At 56.3% G+C, this 21,534-nt stretch overlaps 1 protein-coding gene across 4 annotated transcripts in view; it reads right to left on the reverse strand.

Annotated features, from left to right (window-relative positions):
* Positions 1–4,609: 4,609 nt before the first annotated feature.
* Positions 4,610–21,534, reverse strand: part of ANO1 (anoctamin 1) — a 90,200-nt gene continuing 73,275 nt past the window's right edge. For all 4 annotated transcript variants that reach the window (XM_089914366.1, XM_022591145.2, XM_022591147.2 and 1 more), the window contains 4 exons: positions 14,880–14,932; positions 12,652–12,836; positions 8,316–8,421; positions 4,610–6,551 (listed from right to left, as the gene is read on the reverse strand). In XM_089914366.1, coding sequence (XP_089770492.1) covers positions 6,303–6,551; positions 8,316–8,421; positions 12,652–12,836; positions 14,880–14,932 — 593 coding nt within the window. In that variant the 3' untranslated portion in view covers positions 4,610–6,302. The remainder of the gene's footprint in view (positions 6,552–8,315; positions 8,422–12,651; positions 12,837–14,879; positions 14,933–21,534) is intronic.

Genomic DNA, 21,534 nt, shown 5'->3' on the forward strand with positions numbered 1-21,534 from the left:
CTTGGGGGTAGTTAGTTTTTTCCCAAAAAACCCTCCTTCCTGGGGGCAGGGGTACATGGTGGACAGGACAATGGCCCCCAAGGTGTCCAATCCCAATTCCCAGACCTTGTGAACGAGTTAGTTTACATGGCAGGAGTGACTTTGCAGGTGTGATGAAGATGAAGGACTTTGAGATGGGGCGATCATCCTGGGTTATCCCAGGGACCCAACCCATCACGGTCCTCATGAGCGGAGAGCTGGAGAGACAGCCGCGGGAGAAGGACTGGCCTGGAGATGGCGGGAGGGGCCCAGCCCTGCCCACGCCTTCCTCTTAGCCCAGTGAGACTTGTGTCAGACATCTGGCCCACGGGACTGTAAGGTAGTACGTTGGTGTTTTAAGCCACTGGGTTCGTGGTCATCTGCCCCGGCCACAAACAGAAAACCTACAGAGGCCGCACATGCTGGGTCTCTTTCTTCCCTAAGGGCAGTTCCCACAGATAGCCAGCAGGAGGCGGCAGCCACCCACAAGCGAAACCAGACAAACACTCCTGCTGAGGTCAGGATAGCGATCAGGACGGTGACAGCGGGGTGAGGAGGGCTGACCGGAGGGGAGCGCCAAGGGAGGCTTCTTGGGCGCTGTAACATTCTGAGTCCGGACTGCAGAGCTGTGTGCTTTCTGGGGAAATTGATTGTATACGCAAGACCTGTATAGTTTTCTGTACGTTATACTTCAATAAAAAATGTTGGGGGGGGAGGGGGCTTCCCTGGTGGCGCAGTGGTTGAGAGTCCGCCTGCCGATGCAGGGGACACGGGTTCGTGCCCCGGTCCGGGACGATCCCACATGCCGCGGAGCGGCTGGGCCCGTGAGCCACGGCCGCTGAGCCTGCGCGTCCGGAGCCTGTGCTCCACAACGGGAGAGGCCACAACAGTCAGAGGCCCGCGTACCGCAAAAAAAAAAAAATGTTGGGGGAGAGAGAGATGAAGGGGAGGGGGTGGCCAGCGGAGAGGGGACAGCAGGAATGGACACGCTAAATAAATTACCTGGCAGAGCTCAGGAAATCAGACCTTAGTATGTACAAGGTTGCCTTTTTCCCAGGGGTGCATCCTGACGGGCTCTCGGCAGGGGCAATGTCCACCAGCCCTTCTGAGCAAACCAGGCTTAAAATGCTTGCGCTGAGCCAAGTCGGTGTCTCTGGGCAACAGATGTATCTTTGCTACAGGCTTCTCCGACAAAGGCTGCGAGTGAGCAGGGGGTGGGCTACTTGCTGTGGGCATATCTGTGGTCCAGAGGGCACCACACCTTCCCTCCCATGGGCCCCTCACCTCCTCCACCACCATCCCTGTCAGCTTGACTCAGAGGTCCACTTGGCTCAAAGGCAGAAAGGCCTAGTCATCAGTCTTTTTGCCATCCATCCATCCATTCAAATGTCCATCCATCCATCCATCCATCCATCCATCCATCCATCCATCCATCCATTCAAATGTCCATCCATCCATCCATTCAAATATCCATCCATCCACCCATCCATCCATCCATCCATCCATCCGTTCACCCAACCAGTCATCCACTCATCCATCCATGCAAATGTCCATTCATCCATCCACTTTTCCTTTCTCCCTCCCTCCCTCCCATATCCATCCATCCATCCATCCATTCAAATGTCTATCCATCCATCCATCCAAATGTCCATCCACCCATCCATCTAACTACCCAACCATCCAACCATTCACCCATCCACCCATCCACTCATCCATCTATCCTTCCATCCATTCAAATGTCCATCCATCCATCCATCCATCCATCCGTCCATCCATCCATCCATCCACCCATTCAAATGTCCATCCATCCATCCATCCACCCATCCATTCAAATGTCTATCCATCCATCCAAATGTTCATCCATCCATTCAAATGCCCATCCATCCATCCATCCATCCATTCAAATGTCCATCCATCCATCCATTCAAATATCCATCCATCCATCCATCCATTCACCCATCCACTCATCCACTCATCCATCCATGCAAATGTCCATCCATCCATCCACCTTTCATTTCTCCCTCCCTCCCTCCCATATCCATCCACCCATCCACCCATCCATCCATCCATCCATCCCTCACTCACTCACTTATTCATTCATTCAGCACTTTCTGGTGCCTCCTCCATGCCTGGCACTATGTCAGTGCTGCTTCCTGGCCTCTTTTCTGGCGAGTGTTAGCATTTCTCTACTTTGCTGTGGCTCCTACAAAACATGGATGGGTGAATCAGTGTTGCCGAAGTGTGGGGCACACACCACCTGTGGTGGGGGGCACGGGAACCTGCAGGTGAAAGTGTGTGTGTGCTGGGGATGTGGGTGCCAGGGCCAGGGGCTCTGATTGCAGCCTTGGGGCAGGGACAGCCCTGTCTCAGGCACACACCTCGGCCAAGCTCAGTTCCAGGGAAGCCCACAGCTGGTCCTGGATCCCAGGAAAGGGACCGGGCCTGCGGCTTGTCTCGAAGGGCCAGTGACTCCAGGAGCTGCAGTCACAGCCACCCCCTCAGCCAGTGGGAGAGTGGGGAGAGGGGCCGTGATTGTCAGAAAGGACACGCACTTTCTAAAGAAGAAGGGCCACCACTGGTCTCCAGTCGAGTGCAAGAATGTGACATGGTGAAAAATACAGCTGTGTCATCAGATGGCGTGATTTTTCAAGAGAACATACAAATCTGGATTTCTATGTGTATGTACCGGGTTTTTATATATTAAATTAACTAAAAAAATTTAACAAGCACTGAACCTAACAAACAGAGGTATCTTGGGCTGATTGCAGCTCACAGCAGCCTCCACCTTCAAGAGAGCTGCTGAGTCCCCATAAAAGATGCTGGCATGAGTGCCCCCCGCCCCAGACCTCAGGCCCCCTGCAGGCCCTGGTCCTTCACTGTCTGTGCTTGGGGGCCCAGCCCTGCCCAGCTCCTGCCACACCACTCCAGGGACCAGAAGCAGAAACTGTTCAGTGCTGGGTGCCAGGGGCCTGGGTCCAAGGGATGGCTGTGTAGCCAGCTTGCTGTGTGACCGGAGCAGAGCCCTGACCCTCTCTGGGCTTCACTGTGTCCATCTGTGAAATAATGGCACCGTCTGACCAGCTCATCTCTGGGGGTCCTTTCGCTGCCAGATCCCAGGTCTTTGTGATGTTAATCTGTTGGCTTTCTTCCACCCACCTCTACCACCCTCGTCCAAATCCAATTATTGCTCATCTGAATTTCTGCAACTCTCCTCTGTGGCTCCCCACCCCACTGCAGTGTCCATCCAAAACCACCAAGACCTCAAAATGTGAATCAGATCCATCACTGCGCTGGTTAAGACCGCTAGTTAAGACCGCCAGACCCTGCCGTGGACTTACCACCAAGCTTGAGGTCCTCACTAAGCCGGGGGCTGGTGCAAGTTGGTCCCCGATTCCTGCCCCGTCTCCTGCCCCCTCCCCCCCCGTGCCTCCCCTCCAGACGTGATGAACTTCTTGATGCTCCTCCAACTCACCCAGCACACTGCTGCCTCAGGGCCTTTGCACATGCACTCTGCTGCCTGAACCATCCTGCCTTCCTCCAGGGTTTTACATTCTGGCTGCTCCTTGTTCAGACTCCAGGGGCCTCCCTGCCCAGCTTGGTCACTCTGAGTGACTCTCAGTCACACCCCTGTTTCATTTTCATCAGCGCCTCTTCCTTCCTCTGAGATGATCTGGTGCTGGGTTCATTTTCTTGTTCAGCCTCTGATGCCCACTGCAAGAGGTCATCCCCTGAGGGAAGGGGCCATGTCTGCCTTGCTCGCGGCTTCATCTTGAACGTTGCCTGGATGGATCTCTCTAAGGGGTGCCGAGGAGCCCCATGATCTTGGGCAAGTCACCTCCCCACTCTGAGACTGTTCGCTCATGTACTCACTGGGGCCAAAGATCCTCCCCCTGGGAGGACCCATGAAAGGGGAGGGCTTCCGGCGATGCTGGCCCTGGGAGCCACCCTCATCAGGACTAAGGAAGAGGTTCCAAAGCTTTAGAAGGAACTTTTATTTTTTAATTTATTTTTGGGCCGCCTTGCACAGCATATGGGATCTTAGTTCCCCGACCAGGGATTGAACCCTCACCCCCTGCAGTGGAAGCGCAGAGTCTTAACAACTGGACCGCCAGCAAATTCCCCAGAAGGACATTCTTGACCGAGCCGCAGCCAGGGCCTCGTGAGCTTGGATTTGCTGAGATTTCCCTGGGGACACAGCAGCACAAGGGGCGCCCGAGGCCCCCCCTGGCCCTGCGGGTGTGCGGGTCGAGGTCTTGCTGACGTTTGAGTGCGAAAGATAGTCTTTCTTTCATGAAATGATGGTGATTATAGGTAATGAATTAAAGAAAAAGTGCCCCCACTGGCCCAAATGAAAGCACTGGCAACCCTGGGATGGTCCCAAAAAGGTTTGGGGGAAATTTTAGGTCCACAAAATCCAAAATACTAAGAACTCTGTCGGGTTGCAGGCACCAGGGGTTGGGATCTGGGTATCGTGGAAGAGGCTGCTGGGAAGGTGTGACCACAATTCCCCCCTCCCCGGCGCACATACGGGTACAGGCATGCACACACACAGACAGAACAACACAGAAACGCACATGCACGCAAACCACACACGTGTGCACACACACACAACCCATGCACATAATCGTGGACAGACAACGTCCCAGGAACATCCTGAAGAGCCATGTGTCTGGGGCTGAGGGTGTGGAGGTTTATGGGTCCCTCCACATGTGCAGGTCCAACCACGGGGCTCTGGGCTTGGCCCCTCGAGTTTCCGGGGGCAGAAGTCACGTGGACAGGCTTTGAGAGGAAGGTGTCATGTATGCAAATTTATTCAGACGAGCGTTCAGCCACGGTCCTCTGTGGATCTGTGTACACTCACTTTTTTTAAAAAAAGAATGGTTTCCATAAAAGGTTTTTTGGTAATCACCTCATTTTTAATACAATGTTTATATACAAAAAACCCCATTTCAAACCACTTACTGTACAAGAGAAAGTAGAAGCATCAGATTGCATGACTTTAGCAAATAACAAAAATCTGCTACGCCTGCGGACTTCCCCCCTAGTTGACAGCTCACAGGAATGTCAGCGTCTCACTGACCACACGTTCAAGACAGACACGTTTATCTTTTCGTCCCTCCCTTTGGTGAAACATTTCTTTTATGTTTCTCTGGGTGCTTGAGAAATTTCAGATCATTGGTTAGTATAATGGCTGCAAATTGAGATCATTCTTATCGGCTATGAGATTTGTTTTCACAAGCTTTTAAAATGATAATAGTCCAACAGTAACATTCCTGTAAGTAAAAATATAGAGAAGTGTTACCAAAATAGAAGCCTTTATTAATAAAAATCTTTGGTATTAACAGTATTTTAAATTCCTCTCAGTGATATTTGGTTAGCTAATAAAATAAAAGCCTACCGCCTTTGAGCTACAGAGAAAAAACCCTTACATCCACTGTAGAATTGATTTTTAAAAAAGCCCAATAAATATTCTGAAGCTGCAAAAGTACCCCCCAGAAGCCTTAAGACTTCTTGCAACTCTGAAGCCGTCTGCAGAAATGCCTCGGAGGTCATAATCCCTCACCGCCCGTTTTTCTGTCACCCTGAGGTGGGGGAGGCACGTGGCTGCTGGTGGGGACCCCAGAGGTGCCGGTCACTGCTCATTCAGGACACCTGCACCCCGCTAGTTCTCCAAGAGTAAATTCAGAGCTTCCTGGCCCTCTGAGTGGACAGAGCCAGGGCACCTCTCTTTCTGACCAGTGTCTCGGTTTCTGAATCCAGGGAAGGAAAAGGTGATGAAAAATCTCACTTTTCCAACCTAGAGACAGGTGATGTCTTTTGGAACTGATGTCAGCATCGTTTATTCCTTATCCACTTCTCTGTTTGCCCTCAAATCTCGCACCAGCTTTTGTCTAATGCCTTGGAATACCACCTCGCCTCTCTCTTAAGGCATCAGGAGGATTAAAGAAGATGTCTTCTGGGAGCTGCTTCTCACCGCTAACGGCCAAGGAGACCCCAGGCTCCAAGCATCGCTTCCGCAACGCGCCTGCATCCGCTGTGTATCACCCTGTCCCCAGCAATCATTCTGATTAACCTTGAATCCTAAAGATAACAGAATTCCCTGCCTAAAGGTTTTGTGCAAAAACAAGAAAAAAACAAACAGAAAAAGATGGGGAAATGTTGTCCTATCAGAAGAAAGTGGTCTTCCAGGCCTGCCACAAACCCAGGAGCCACTGGGCCAGGGGGCTGTGAGAAGTCGCCTGCCCCGGGAGAGGGCGCGCATCGTCGATGGGGATGCCCGGCAGCTACGGGGCGCCCCCGGGGAAGTCGGGGCTGTCCGGAGGGGCAGGAGGGGTGGGGCTGTGGTTGTTGAAGGGCTCCGCCTTCTTCCGGTCCTTCTCCATCCACGTGTCCAGCAGCTGCTGTTTGCCCTGCTCCTCCCTCATGAACAGCTCCACCATGAGCACCTTCTCCTTGTGCATCTGCTGGCTGATGTCCTTGGGGATGTCAGGGATGACCCAGTCCACAAAGTCGCTCATGAACATGACCAGGTTCTGGAAGGAGAGTCGGCATCAGGCGGTGGGAAGGAGGACCTGGGAGGCACTGCCACTTCCACCTGCACCCCAGCTGGCAGTGCCTTGCCCCGTCACACCCCGGCCCTGGGACCTCAGACACACCTGGACTTCCCAGGCCTCGGTTTCCCGGAAGGTATAAATGAAACAGGAAACCAGCCAGGGGGGACCTCTGGTGGCCGACTTTCTTGAAAGAATCTGAGCTCAGTAAATAGGAAACGTCTCTGAGTGATTCTGAATCTCTTGGCTGGGAGGCTTGAGAAATGATCTGATTGGTTACCCATCACCAAATATAACAAGTGTTAAGGCTTTAAGGGAGAATAGTCAAAATACAAAGAGGCCAGAAACGCAGGGAGCTTAAACTGTCTCTGATGATTCCGCAGGCCCTTCGGCCATTTGTCAGGTCTCCCGGGATCACCCTGAACGTCTGCCGCTTCCCTGGATGCATTTCTGGTCCATAGGGTGCAAATGAGTTGGCTTTTGTGGAAAAACGGAAATCTCTGGTTTTTAAACTTCCGTCTGACCGGCACTTGTTAGTACGTATGGCTGAGTTAGTCACCTTGTCACGGAAGGTGCTGGTGCCCCCCCATCCACCATCACCTTTCTGGGTTGACGCTCCCCAGCTGTGGTGGGTGCTGGCCTCTAAAGCTCACAGAGGCTCGTCTCCAGGGAACCGTCCCCCCAGTCTCCCTGTTCCCAGCCTGGATGGTTGCAGCCAATGACTGGCCAGGTGGGCAGACTAAAGGCCCTCTTTTGCGTCAAGGTGGGCCCACGTGTGTGGTGGGATCCATGCTCCAGCCCAGACACCCTCCCAGCTGAGCTCCGTGCCCCCTGCCCCTTGCAGGCCCTTCCCTCAATGACCGGCTTGCACCAGAATCCTTGACTCAGGCTCTGCTTCTGGGGAACTGGGCCCCAGACACTAGTTCTGGCTCCAGAGGGTTATGGAAAGCTGGCGGACAAGGCAGTGGGGCCTCGGGGGCCGGAAGCCCTGCCAGGGGCCACACTGTGTAGAAGGGGCAGGGCTGGGGCTTGAACCCAGTTCCTGGATTCCAGGTTCTGGGGGCCACACAGGAGGGCAACCCCAGCATGGCCTCCCCGGCTGGGACCTCAGGGCCGCGTGCATCATCTACTCCCCAGCCTGGGGTCCTGTCCACTGGGGATCGCTCGGGCCTCAGAGTTAGCCCCACTCCCCAGAGACTGGGCCAGGCGGGGCCAGGTCCCCCGCCTGCTGTGGGGGGGCAGGGGGGCGCTGGTATCAGCTGGGAGCCCACTGCCCTCCCGTCCCTCCCTGCCAGCCCAGAGACTGGGCCAGGTGGGGCCAGGTCCCCCGCCTGCTGTGCGGGGGCAGGGGGGCGCTGGTATCAGCTGGGAGCCCACTGCCCTCCCGTCCCTCCCTGCCAGCCCTGTCCACTGGGGCGCGTCTCCTGCTGCACAGTGACAGGGGAGACTGAGGTCTCCTTCAATAAAGACGCCTTGCATTTAACTAAACCTGCGTTCCCTGAACGACCCCAGTCCTTCTGGAACCCCCCTCCCGCCTTCCTTTAACTGAGGAGGGGCTGGGACCTGTCCTTGCCCAGGGCCTGGGGTCACCAGTACTCCCCACCCTTGGGTGCCCAGGGCAAGTCCTCCAGCCCCCGAGCCCCCGATGCCGGCCAGCTCCTGTCCTCCTGACCCTGTTCTGGGCATAGAGCACCTCCTCGGTGCCTCAATTCCCAAACCTTCTGGAAGGAGACAGGACCCTCGCACCTGGAAGACGATGACAAAGGCCAGCCGGGCGGCCAGGACGGCCCAGAAGTCCTTGGAGACGTCGTACTTGTGTTCCGACCATGGTGGCTCCCGGTAGTCTTTGTACCTGCAAAATGGAGTTGGGTCTCTGAGAGGAACTGGGGTCTGGCCGCACAGAGGGGCTTGTGAGTGTCAGGAAAGCCTGAGTCGGACCCTGGGCCAACTGTAGGACAGCACCCTCCCTGGAGGAAGAGGCCCCTCTCCAGCCCACTCACACGCCCAGGGAGTCTCCCCATGTTGGAGGGGGTGCCAGCACCCACGTGGGCTGGGCAGGCCAGAGCGGCGTCCCCATAAGTCCAGCCGTGGGCCCACAGAAAGAGGCTCCGGGACCATCTGGTCCAGGGGTTCCAAACTTTTGAAGGCAGTGGAGCCCATTTTCTAAACAGAAATCCCACCTGAGACTCTGGTAGGTCACACAAAGCAAGTGGGGCCTCCCTGGTTGAAGAGGGGTGGGGTCCCTAAGCCTAGAGACTCAACCCAACCCCCATCATCCACAAAACTCCAGGCAGGGCTCCCTGAAATCCAGTTCTCCAGTCTCGACCTTCTCTGTAGGGGAAACTATTGGAAAAAATGAAACGTTTTCTCAAAGTAGCCCTTGTACGACGTTAACCATGCAGTTAGTGTGGTCGGGGCACCAGGGAACTGTCCCCAGGCCCGCCCTGCCCCACGGGGCCCAGCGCCCGAGGGGCATGTCTCTCCCTCTCCCAACTGTTAGCTCCTTATCTCCGTGTAATAAATACCAGCCCGGCCCTCTTCTCATCACTTCCAGACATTGCCCATGAGCGCCTGCTGGGAGACAAGGTTGCTTACTTCCCTGGCCCCCAAGGTCCCACCCCTGTCCCTTGTGCAGCGGGCGTGGTGGGTGCCTCCGGGGCTTTAGGTCTGCCGTTTTCTCCGAGGCCCAGAGATGCCTGATGTGGGGCAGAGTGAGGATGAGAACCCGGGTTCTGTCCCCACCAACCGCCCCAAAATTTGGGAGGTGCTTGGTTTTAACGGGGCTGACCCCCTCTGTGTGCGAAAAGCTTCCCTAAAGCCGTGTGAGGAAGCCATGGCCGGGGCGGTTTCTAGGTGCTGGGTTGCAGCTGTGCCCTGCTGGTTACTGAAAAGCTGAGGCCCAGGTGGGGAGACCAGGAGAGGAGGCACCTAGCTCTGTGGGCACAGGCCTCGCATAGACCCAGAGCCGGCTCCCGCCTTGCTGTGCATCCCTGCTCCATCGCTTGGCCTCTCTGGGCCTCGGTCTGGCATTCCCTCACTTAGTCATGTCGCAAGTATTTATTGAGCAGCTACTGCATGCCCCTGCATTCCAGGGGCAGAGCTTGCTGGGGGCACAGACAGGGCCCCTCACCCACAGAGCTTTGTGTCTGAGGGAGCTGGATGGGAGCCTCGGAGGGCCTGTTCAGAGCTAAGCTGCCAACCCCAGAGACGGGATTGGGCTGGGAACACACCCTCTGGTGCCAGCTGCTGAGCCACGCAGAAGATGCACCACCTGATCTCCGATGGGAACAGGCATCCCCTGTTCTCCCAGCGTCAGAAGCCACACACATTTTCTCTTCCCTCTTCTTTCTGTTCTCAAGGCCAGTTGCACCAGGATGCTGGGAAATGTGTTTGGGTCACCTGGCAAACTCCTATGCATCCCTCAAAGCCCACTTACATAAGAACCGTCCAGATGCCAACCCCCACCACCTGCACTGGCCTCTATCAGAGATGATCTTACAGCTTTCCTTGCTTTGCTCTTGTGCTAAGCCTGCCAGCTCTCCCTGGGGAGAATAATAATGCCCTCTCTGGGGCTGCTGTGAGCATTCAATGAGACCACGTCTGTTTCAGTGCAGGAATAAATGGTAGCCAGCAGGGGTCACAGCGCTCAGCTCTGCTAAGCTGCCTCTCCCATTCCTGCTGCCCCAGGCTGGGCTGGGTGCTGCTCCTTTGGGAGGCAGCTTGACAGGGGAGCGGCCGGCAGCACGGAGCTCACGGCACCTACAGCACTTAATAGTGGGCAACGGTCGGGTGGGCCTGGCTAAAGCCCGAATCCCAGGGAGCAGAGTGGACTGGCCCATGGCCTTCCTTCTCTGTGGGGGTAAAAGTAACAAGGTTCTCACTTAAAAACCAGGTCTCTGCTCTGTCTCCTTGGCCTCCCCCTCATGGCCAGGACTCCTGACCGATGCATGGATGGGGAGGTGCTTCCGGGGGCTGGATGCCCGATGCCCGATTCTTACCCAGGAAACACCAATACTGACATTTCTGAGGGAATTTATAATAAAATGACCACCTCTATCCCTGCCTTCTTTGTTCTAAATCATTCTTCCTCTAAAATTCATTTTGAGTTAAATAGGTCAGCCTGAGTGTGTTCTTGGCGTGGGATGTTCAAACAAAACGGGAGTAGTGCAGCGCTGGCTGAGAAGCGGCAGGGGTCCTGGACCGGAAGCTCGGGGGTCTCTGGGGCCCGTGCCTGCGGAGGATGGCGAGGAAGGGACCTTGAGTCCCTGCCCTTGACCCCCAGCTCTCCAGGCAGACCCTGCCCGAGGCGACCACGCAGGGGGTTGAAGCAGCTCACCTGGGCCTTTCCTGTGATGTACGTGCTCACGTACATGTGCCTTGAAACATGCGGTGGGTGGGATTCTGAAAAGCGGGAAGCATGTCGTGTTGCCTGTTTGTGTGTCACCTGCCCTTTCTCGTTGGCAGGCCTGGCTGTACTGGGTCCCAGAGTAGGTGTGGTCCCTGCCCTAACACAGAACACACGGCACGTCGTGTAATTTCTCTTTAAGCACTCGGGGTCAGCCGGGCACATCTGCTGTTGCAAAGCCCTCAGTAGCACCTATGCCGGACACGTCTGCCTGCCTGTTCCAACGACCGCACGCGGTGCTGGTTTTCCATTTCTTGGGCCAGTTTTTTTTTTTTTTTTTGCAAGCAGCCACATGTCACCGCTTGTTGCTGTCAGCACCCTGGACCCTGGCTCTAGTCTCCTCCGCTTCCTGCTACTAGGGCAAGGGTACGAAGACAGACAGGTAAGCTTGACAGAATATGGGCAAAGTAAGAGTAAACAGCCTTGGGGTAGATTATCCACCCTACGCAGAAAGGGCTGCGCATCGCGTGGGCTTTGTGACACGCGCTCTGGCCCTTGCAGTCTTTCGTGTTTTGAATCTCAGCGGGGCTGGAGGCGGCGCGGACTGCCCACAGATGCCGGGTGTGCCCCACTCTGCCTCCCCGGTCTCAGCCTCATGGCAAAGCCCGTGGCCAGTCGCTCCACAGTCCTCTGTTTCTTGACCCGGGATGCCGTGCCCCTGCCCGCACCTTCAGTCCTACCGTCCACGTTTCCCTTTACGCTCCAGAACAGGCTGTAGTTTCCCACCCACAGGCGCCCCTGCTCACCACTCTTCTTTTACCCGCTTTGCCCCTCCCCTTGGAGTGAGCCCTACTGCCTACACCCTCTACCCGGGCTTCCTGCTACTATCACCGCTTTAACTCGATCTGTTTATGCTTCTGTTGTCCCTGCACAAAGTCCCTGGGCAGCAGGGATCATGTGGCCCATTCCCGAGCCCCAGCCCTGAGCCCCCGGCCCCTAACCCAGCCAGGCTGGCACGTGGAAGATGCACAGCGAATAGCCAGGCCTGGCTCTGCCCCTCACTCGTGCCCCCACCCTCTTCCCCGCCTCCGTCTTTCCTGGGGTGCTACCTGCCCGCCCTGAGTGTCTGGCCGGCTGATGGGGCCCCGCAGGTTGGACCCTCTCAGACATCTGTTGCTTTTGCCTGCCCAGCACCCAGCACCCCAGTTTTCCTTCGGGTGCCCCCAAATCTATGGCTATGACTCCATACCCTGGCACACGACCCAGACCTAGCCAACAAGATCCCCGCACACTCTGGCAACAGTGATTGGTTCAGGGATGGGCCTCTGACCCGAGACAGGTCATTGAGACTCAATCCTAGGACTTCTGCTGACGAGTGGGAAAGAAAGCCCCCCTACTGGGACTGCTGAGCAGAGAGGACTGCTGGGGGACGCTTACTGCCTGTCAGGAAATGACGCCCACATGCAGGAATGTATAGAATTGGGAGGCAGTGTCAGAATGGGGCCGGATGACAAACGGCAGCCCCTGGATCCAGCCATGCCGGAAGCCTCTCATGGGCTTCTTAGTTAAAGAACTAATAAATCACATCCTACCCCTACCCCAGGGATATTTTTTTTTCCCCCTTGAAGCAAGACTGAGCTGTTCTGTGATTTGCCCTGAAAGAATCCTGGCTTGAACTGGGGTTTTCGCAGAAGCCCACCAAATGGGGCTCTTTAAAGAGAGCTGCCTGGGCGGTACCTGCAGATCTGCACTTCGTAGCCCAGGTCTAGGGGGTCGTTGGGGGCCGTGCCATTCTGGAAGTCGCTGACATTGAAGGAGGAGAGGGTGTGGTTGACGAAGCCGTGCATGGTCCTGTTCTCACTGTACATGTAGAGGTACACCAGGCGAGGGATGAAGTCCGACGTGAAGGAGATCACGAACGCCTGGGGCGGGAACAGAGCAGTGAGTGCGGATGCCAGCTGCGAGGGGGAGGGCACGCACCCCACCTGAGCCAGGGCAGCGCTGGCCCTGGGGCCCGGCCACGTGACCCAAGTTGGCAAACATGACCCCATGGCCTCGGCTTGTCGAGTGACAAACGAAGGGTTGGGGGCATTCCTGTCAGCCCCTCCAGCACCTTGAGGAGAGGGCCCGGGGGCTGGGAACAGGCCGCCCCGAACGAGAAGGCTTGGGGACAATGCTGGCTGCCTCTCACTGGCTGTGTGGCCCTGGACAAATCGCCTGACCTCTCTGTGCCTCCATTTTCTCTTGTCAAACAGGGCTAACAGCGCCCGCTCTAGGTGCTTCTCCTTCCTGGCTTGTTTGAAAGAGAGTGAGGCAGGGAGGGAAAGTGCTTTGTGGATTGTGAAGTTCAGACCCAGCTCACCCTATTCTAGAGCAGTCCCCGGGGCAGTGCAGTGTAAGGCCAGTATCAGAGCATGGACCCGACGGCCTGGGGTAAAGTCCAGCTCTGCCTCTTGTTGGCTGTGTGACCTTGGGCAAGTCACCTGACCTCTCTGTGCCTCGGCTGTATCGCCTGCAAGATGGGGCAATAACCCTCTGCCTCCGTGGGCCGTGTGTGCACTAGTGGGTGGGTGCACTGAATGGGCTTAGAAGGGCCCGGAGCATTCTAGATGCTCAATAAATGTTAGCTGCTATTATTATTATTGTTGCTGCTGGCTGCCCTCACGAGACGTCCAGCTTGTTCCTAGCTGCTCTGCTCTCAGCGCCCCCATGCTCATGCCCCACAGGGGCTGTACCTTGGTGTTTCCAGCCTCTCCCCATCAAAATGTGCCCCCCAGCTCAGCCCGGGTCGGGGTGTGGAGCTGTCACTGTCCAGTGTGCAAGCTCAGCCCACGGCCTCCCTTTATAAGTGGGGTTTCAAAGCCTTAACCCAGCGGGACTGGGTGGCTGACAGGGAGCTGTCGGCCAGCAGGGAAAGCAGGTCCAGGGCTCTGAGGGTCCCTTCTCCTGGGCCGAGCATCACTTCCTGTGCCGTGGGGACTGAGTGTCAGGGCCTCACTGTGACCCTGACCCAGCACTGTGACCATCTGCTCCAGGGAGCTGCCTGCCCGCCCCCCGCTCCATCCCCGACCCTACAAGGCGCAAGGTGGCAGCTTCTGGGGGGCTCAGGCTTGGCCGGCTGGTGGAGGGGTTAGGGTCACAGGGCTGAGGCGTTGCAGACCCCCCTGGGGTTCTCGTGTCAGGAAGGCGTGGACCAGATGCTGGGGCAGGGCCATGGAGCGCGGGGCACTGTCCTCAGCGAGCTCGTGTGTCTGTGCGTGCCTGTGTGCGTGTGTGTGCGACTGGCAGGTTCCTCTTCTCTCCGTGTTTCAGTATTTCTCAAACTTTCTTTGAAGAGCGGGCATGAGTTTCACATAAAGGGGGAAAGTTAACTTTTTTTCTTTGGCCGTGTCGCGTGGCCTGCGGGGTCTTAGTTCCCCGACCAGGGATCGAACCCGTGTCCCCTGCAGTGGAAGCACGGAGTCTTAACCACTGGACCTCCAGGGACGTCCCAAAATTAACTTTTTAAAAAAAGAGCAGAAGAGTTGCTAATGAGGTATCTCCGTGTCTCTCTCTGTCCCTGTGTCTCTGTGTGTCTCTCTCTCCCGCCCTCCCTGTCTCTGTCTCTCTCCCTCTCCCGCCCTCCCTGTCTCTGTCTCTCTCCCTCCCTGTCTGCCTGTATCTCCTTCTCTTGTTTGTTCTCAGGACTTGGGAGAGAGGGGACTTAGGGCCCAAGGTGGGTACAGTGGAGGGTTTTGCCCCCGGTTTCAGAGAAAGGTCGAGGAGATTTTGTCATTCCCACCAGAGCCCGCCCCACCCCTCAACAGGACGAAGGGATGCTTCTGAAGAGGAGATGCTCCTGCCAGCTGGGAACCGCTCCGAGGCTGGAGGTACGGACCAGCTCCCTGGAAGGGGAAGGGGTGCCCGGCCGCATGGCAGCTCGGCCGGGCTTCCTGGCCGAGGTCCTGACGTCACCGGTCACTTACGTTGATTATGACGGCAAGCTTCCCGATGCCTCTGAGGATATCGTACCAGATTCCTGCGGGGAAGGGAAGCACAGGTTTAAAGACCCCCCTGCCCTGGATCTCAGTAACTCGGGCTAGCAGGCAGCAGCCCGGCCTTCGCAGGGGCCGGTCTGGTCCTTTTCTGGGGCAGGTCAGACACGTGGTAACAGGGAATTGTTTGGGGAGGACCTGGGGGAGCCTGGCTGACAACAGAGCCCATGGCTTATAGTGGCTCGTCAGCTGTTTTTAAGCAAACTGTGTAGCTTCTCAAAGAGATGCTTAGAAACATCTGGTCCCTGGTTCTGAACAGTCTCCCGCGAAGCTGTGTAAACTACTGATCGGCTTGGATGGAGCCTTTTTCTAGAGAGACAAAGATTCAATTTGGACGCAGCTCCTGCCCCAAAGAGCCCACGCAGCAGTAACTGGAGACTGAAACCACGAAGTTTGATGTCCTATGAATTTTCCGTAGCTCTAGTGCCAGGAAAACTGAATTTAGGGACAGGCCAGATGCAGGGCGAGTGTCAAGGAGCAAAGCCAGGGCCCCCGGCTGGTGAGGCTGGGACCATGGCCTGGGTATAATGACTGAACAGCAGTGCGGTACAAACCATTTCCCGTCTGGATGCTCCCTTGTTCCCATCACCCCAAGGTGGAGCACTGTACCTAATTGCAGGTGGACAGAAGGACGATTACACAGCACCTGGAGAATCACGCGCTGCTCCACTGGCCTCCCTCCCAGCAGAGACAAGAACCAGAAAGCCCGGGACGGAAGCACTTTACCCAGGGCTAGCCCCACTCCTTAGGGCCTCAATGCTGCGACTCCTGGAAGGGCGCCCAGTGCCCCTGCCCCCAACCTGACCGCGCTCCTATGAGGCTAGGCACACATCATCGAAAGCTGGGGCTGGAATCCTGTCCCAGGCACTCTCTCTCCCTGCCCGGAGCCAGATCTGAGTGATGACAACGGCACTTCTCGGGAAGGGCTGGAGGGGACAGTGGCCGGTGGTTGGGGGTCTCTACCCAGGGCACATAGAACTGCTCATGGGCGTTCCTGCCCTCGCAGCGAGTGCCCGTCTCGGGGGTGTATGCTGGGGGTCTGCAGAGACAGCAGGAGTTCAGGCCCATGTAGCCCAGAAGCTGGAAGCCGCAGGCTGGGACCCAGCACCCGAGGTCTGCCGTGAGGGGGCTCCCCAGCCGGCGCCGGGGACCCCACTCCATGAAGCAAGCATTTACGCTGCCCGCTGCAGACCCTTCTGCGGGGCCTCGTGGGAGTAACGCTCACCTCCCTGCCCATCAGCCACCCGTGCAGGCTATCACCGAAACGGAGATGCGAAGTTCGTCCCGGTTCTGTTGGGTCTTCCCACGAGGGCAGCGGTGTTTGATTCACTTCCGCGCTGGAGCAGTGGCAGGGCGGTCACGGGGCCTGCACTCCTCGGGGCGCTAGATCCACCACCCTTCCTGTCTCTCACGAAGGAAGCACTCGAGGTGCAAGTGAGCAAGAGGCATCTCCTCGGACGACGCATCTGTACAAAGTCAGCGCTGTGCAGGGCCCACCCTCACGGCTGGCCGCCTCGGGGGCTGGGAGCCCTTCTGGAGACTCCACGCTCCCAGGGAGCACATCCTTCATCCCTCCTGGGTCTAGCACGCAGCCTGGCACGTGGGGCTGGGTGCTGTTGGCTAAGTGTTGGCTGAGTGACTGTATGAACGTAGAAAGCCCTTCCAACTAGGCTTCACGCCCGAGCAGAGGTTGCCACATCCAGGTGCGTGGGTGTTTCCTCGAGCTTGCCCGCTACTTAAAAAATGCTGGTGGGAATGTAAATTGATACAGCCACTATGGAGAACAGTATGGAGGTTCCTTAAAAAACTAAAAATAGGGCTTCCCTGGTGGCGCAGTGGTTGAGAGTCCGCCTGCCGATGCAGGGGACACGGGTTCGTGCCCCGGTCCGGGAAGATCCCACATGCCGCGGAGCAGCTGGGCCCATGAGCCATGGCCGCTGAGCCTGCGCGTCCGGAGCCTGTGCTCCGCAACGGGAGAGGCCACAACAGTGAGAGGCCTGCGTACCGCAAAACAAAACAAACTAAAAAATAGAACTACCATATGACCCAGCAATCCCACTACCGGGCATCTACCCTGAGAAAACCATAATTCAAAAAGAGACATGTACCAAAATGTTCACTGCAGCTGTGTTTACAATAGACAGGACATGGAAGGCAGGATATGGAAGTGTCCATCCTCGGATGAATGGATAAAGATGTGGCACATATATACAATGGAATATTACTCAGCCATAAAAAGAAACGAAATTGAGTTATCTGTAGTGAGGTGGATGGACCTAGAGTCTGTCATACAGAGTGAAGTAAGTCAGAAAGAGAAAAACAAATACCGTGTGCTAACACATATATATGGAATCTACGGAAAAAAAAAAAAGGGTCATGAAGAACCTAGGGGTAAGACGGGAATAAAGACACAGACCTACTAGAGAATGGACTTGAGGGTATGAGGAGGGGGAAGGGTGAGCCGGGACAAAGTGAAAGAGTGGCATGGACACATATACACTACCAAACGTAAGGTAGATAGCTAGTGGGAAGCAGCCGCATAGCACAGGGAGATCAGCTCGGTGCTTTGTGACCGCCTAGAGGGGTGGGATAGGGAGGGTGGGAGGGAGGGAGACGCAAGAGGGAGGAGATATGGGAACATATGTGTATGTATAACTGATTCACTTTTTTATAAAGCAGAAACTAACACACCATTGTAAAGCAATTATACTCCAATAAAGATGTTAAAAAGAAAGATACAATGCAAATAGAAAAAAAAATGTTGATGGATGTTCACAGACCGGGATGACGTATTTTTAAAAAGCGAAACTTGCTGCTTCTAAAGGAGCCTCAGCTCTGGGTCAGCATCGGGCTGGCATCTCCATGACAACAGTTGGCCGTGGCTGGCAGTGGTGCCTCCTTCAGGCCACAAAATGCACTGCAGGTCTCTCTGTACCAAGGCAACTCCCTTTGTCACCACCAGTCGCTTAGAGAGACATTTAACCAAACCCAGACCTGACTAAAGTGGGGAGACAAAAAAACCCCGAGGGTTGGGTGTTTCATGGGAACAAGCACGCCTGCTGTATATGTTTCGTCCACTCCTTCTTGCGGCCCTGCCTGGCCCCGAGGGCTCTGAGCTTGAGAACTCCGAGTGGGGGGCCGGGGTGCCGATGAGCCGGGCAAGTTGAGGTTTCCGGGCAGGGGGCTGCCTCGGGAGGCGGCTCCTGAGCACAGCAGGAGGAAACGAGTCTGCGGTGGCCCAGGCAGCGGCCCAACGGGCTGAGACAGGTGACAACAGAAAACGGGGCTGCTGAGGTGGGAGACGGATGGGCCAGCGAGGGCTTTCCACGGCCCGGGGCTGAGCCGGGCTTCCAGGTCCTGCAGTGCCTTTATGTCCGGGCCGACGGTCCTCTGTGTGATCCCCACCCCAGAACCGTGGGCTCCTGTTGCAAAAGTGCAGAACCCGGACGCCGCCCCGGCCCGCAGGATCAGCCTCTTCTGGAGCCTTGACCCTCCAAGTTATTCAGACACACACTCTGCACTCCAGGATAAGAATCATTGCTCTGACGACCTCGAGGTACAAGGGGCTGATGCTGTTTGGGACAAATCTTGGCTTCGCTTATGAAAATCTCGCGGGGGGAGATGCCTCATTTCCATCGGCCTTCTTCAAGGCATCACTGCTGTCCCAGGAGACGCTAAGCCCCGTTTCCAAGCACACGTCAGGGAGGTGTTTAGACACGCTTGTCAACTCTCAGCACCCGGGAGCTGAGCTCAGGCAGAGTTCCTCACTCGGAAGGCTCTGAAGAATGAGCATGAGGGCAGGAAGCATGCTGGTCTGGAGTCAAAGGTCCAGGACTGCGATGCTGGAGCCGGTTCCCACGTGCGCACGCGGCTGGGTCACTGCAGCCACTCGCCACGCCCCCCCTCTCCAGGGCCAAGCAGGGCAGTCGCGGCGCCTGTGCTTTGTGGCAGAGCTTCCTCCAGACACCCCTGGCACCGTGGGTGCAGGTCATGGGGGCCACTGGGGCCCTCTGTCCTCTCAGGGCCCTGAACGGATCACAGGAGGAATACAAAAGCCTCTTCAAGGAAAGGTTACCGTGGAGGAGGCCATAAACAAACCCAGATTATGCTCCAGCTGACCAGGCAGGAACCAGGAAGGGAGCAGCCAGTCCGTAAGGACTGGGAATAATCGAGGAGCCGCGATCAGAAACCCTGAGGATATGATCCAAGCCCTGCTCGTGGTGGGAACGACAACACCCACCAGGGCTGCGGAGGGCCGGTGGCAGCGTGGCGCCCTGGTGCTCCCTTCCACCCTGGGGGGGCTGCAGGCTCTCGGTGCTGCTACAGGACATGGCCATGGCTCTGCCAGGCACAGATGCCAAAGCAAACTCTGGCCACCGTGGACACGCCTGGGGCCTCCGGGCGCCTGAGAATCGGGCCTTTGTAAGCAACAAGTGGTGGGAGGCGACGCTCTTTTCTTCACGGCCGCTGGGCACGGGCTCAGGATTCCCAAGGACTGTCCAGGGAGCGCCTGGCGGGATGACCATCTGCCCCATGCAGGCCTCAGGCGTGCACCTCACAGAGGTGTGCCAGGAGGGGCCGAGGGCTTGAGTGCTCCGCTTCCAGCTCAACTCCGCTAACCACCTGGCCTCAGTCTCCCCATCTGGAAAGTGGGACCGAGGATTTGCCCCAGCTTCCCCACGAGGCTCCTGGGGGGACTCGACAGCTGAAAGCCCCAGAGAAAGTTCAATGCCAGGCACAGCTCTCTGGGGTCGTCCTCAGAGCAGGGCGGGGTACGCTTCCGAGAGCCCTGGGTTCCACGTCACCTTGATCTCGAGGCGGGGATTTGCAAACACGGCCTGTGGCTCAAATCAGTGCATGGCTGGTGTTGTTGGATGACCCACGAGCAAAGAATAGCTCTTGCATTTTCAAGCGTGAGTGAAAAAAGCGTGAGAAACTTAGCCTTTCGGTGAGAATTCTGCACATCACCTCAGTCCACAGAGACAAAAACGTTTACTCTCCGGCCATTCATGGAAACGTGAGCCGGGCTCTGACTCAGTGCAGCAGCAAACCCACTGCTTTGGGCTGCTGTCCCCCCCGGCCCTGTGGCCACAGCCCTCCCGGCTACGTAGGGGTGTGGTGTGAGGGGCGAAGGCTCGCTCCAAGGCCACAGATGAGGCAGAATCAGGGACCCTGGGGGCCAGAAGGGACTTCACAGGGCCAGTGAGTTCTGGGGCCTTAAAATCTTTTAAAATCATCAACGAAGTCTAGGAGGGAGGACATCTGTTTGCCGGGTCTTTGCTGATTGTCTGGGTCGTCCAGATAGGAAGGAGAGACTAAAGTGTCAAAACACAGGGCGATGACCTCTGTACTGCAGCTGGGCTTAGACGTCCCTCCTGGTGGAACAGCGAGCGTGCCCGGACCCTCTCTAAGCCTGGGGCCGGCAGGTCACATCACGAAGCCCAGAGCACAAATGTGAACCAGGTGAAATCACCGATATCTGAGCGCATCTGAATCGTGAAAATGGTAATTTCATCCGGTTCAACCTGAGAGGCTGCACCGTGTAAAGCCGGACTCCAGGCTTCTCGGGGGGCGGGGGTGGATGGTGGAGAATCAGTGGGCCTGGCATCATCAGTGGGTGGGGGCCGCACCATGGGGCCCAGCACGGGCCGAGGAGCCCCTGGCTGGGGATGCAATGGCCTCAGGGGCGTTTTCAACAAGGGCGACCCAATGCCAAGGGTGAGAGAAGGTTTTGGAAGGAGTGATGAAGCATAATCTTGCATTTTTGCAAGATTATATTTGGGCTACAAAAGCCCAACCCAGACTTCTCTGGTGGCGCAGTGGTTAAGAATCTGCCTGCCAATGCAGGGCACACGGGTTCGAGCCCTGGTCCGGGAAGATCCCACGTGCCGCGGAGCAACTAAGCCTGTGCGCCACAACTACAGAGCCTGTGCTCTGGAGCCCGCGAGCCACAACTACTGAGCCTGCGCACCTAGAGCCCGTGCTCTGCAACAAGAAAAGCCACCACGAGGAGAAACCCATGCACCGCAACGAAGAGTAGCCCCCGCTCGCCACACCTAGAGAAAGCCCGTGCGCAGCAACGAAGACCCAACGTAGCAAAAAATAAATAAAAATAAATAAATTTATTAAAAAAAAAAAAAGCCCAACCCAAAGATCTATCTCGCTGGTGTGCAAACCTTATTTTGGTAAAATGACAGGTAACATCCCTAACACACAATTCAATCTTGTTTGTTCTAGGGACCACCACAGAACTAGCACAGGTGCTGCGGTAACTAAAATTGCGTTCAATAGGAGATAAAACGAATATATTTTGTAATTTTCCATCTCATTTCAAGATAAAATCCCAATAAAGACTTTTTTGTTTTCACCCTGAAAATTGGGTCCCGGATTAAGCTGATTCCCTTTAAGATACGATGAGCATCGTCCTTGCTGGTGTGGGCCAGCTGCGGCCAAGGCGTGCATGGGGCTCTGAGCCCTGCCTGCTAGATCCCCCCACTCCTGGACAGACGGGCACCCACATATGCTTAAATGCCTCTGGTGACGGGGAGCTCACCACTCCACAAGGATGTCGGTTCCACTTTCGACA

Source organism: Delphinapterus leucas, chromosome 7 (genome assembly GCF_059928025.1).
Source record: "Delphinapterus leucas isolate spDelLeu-1000000601 "Yukka" chromosome 7, BTC_Dleu_Yukka2, whole genome shotgun sequence".
Taxonomy (NCBI): domain Eukaryota; kingdom Metazoa; phylum Chordata; class Mammalia; order Artiodactyla; family Monodontidae; genus Delphinapterus; species Delphinapterus leucas.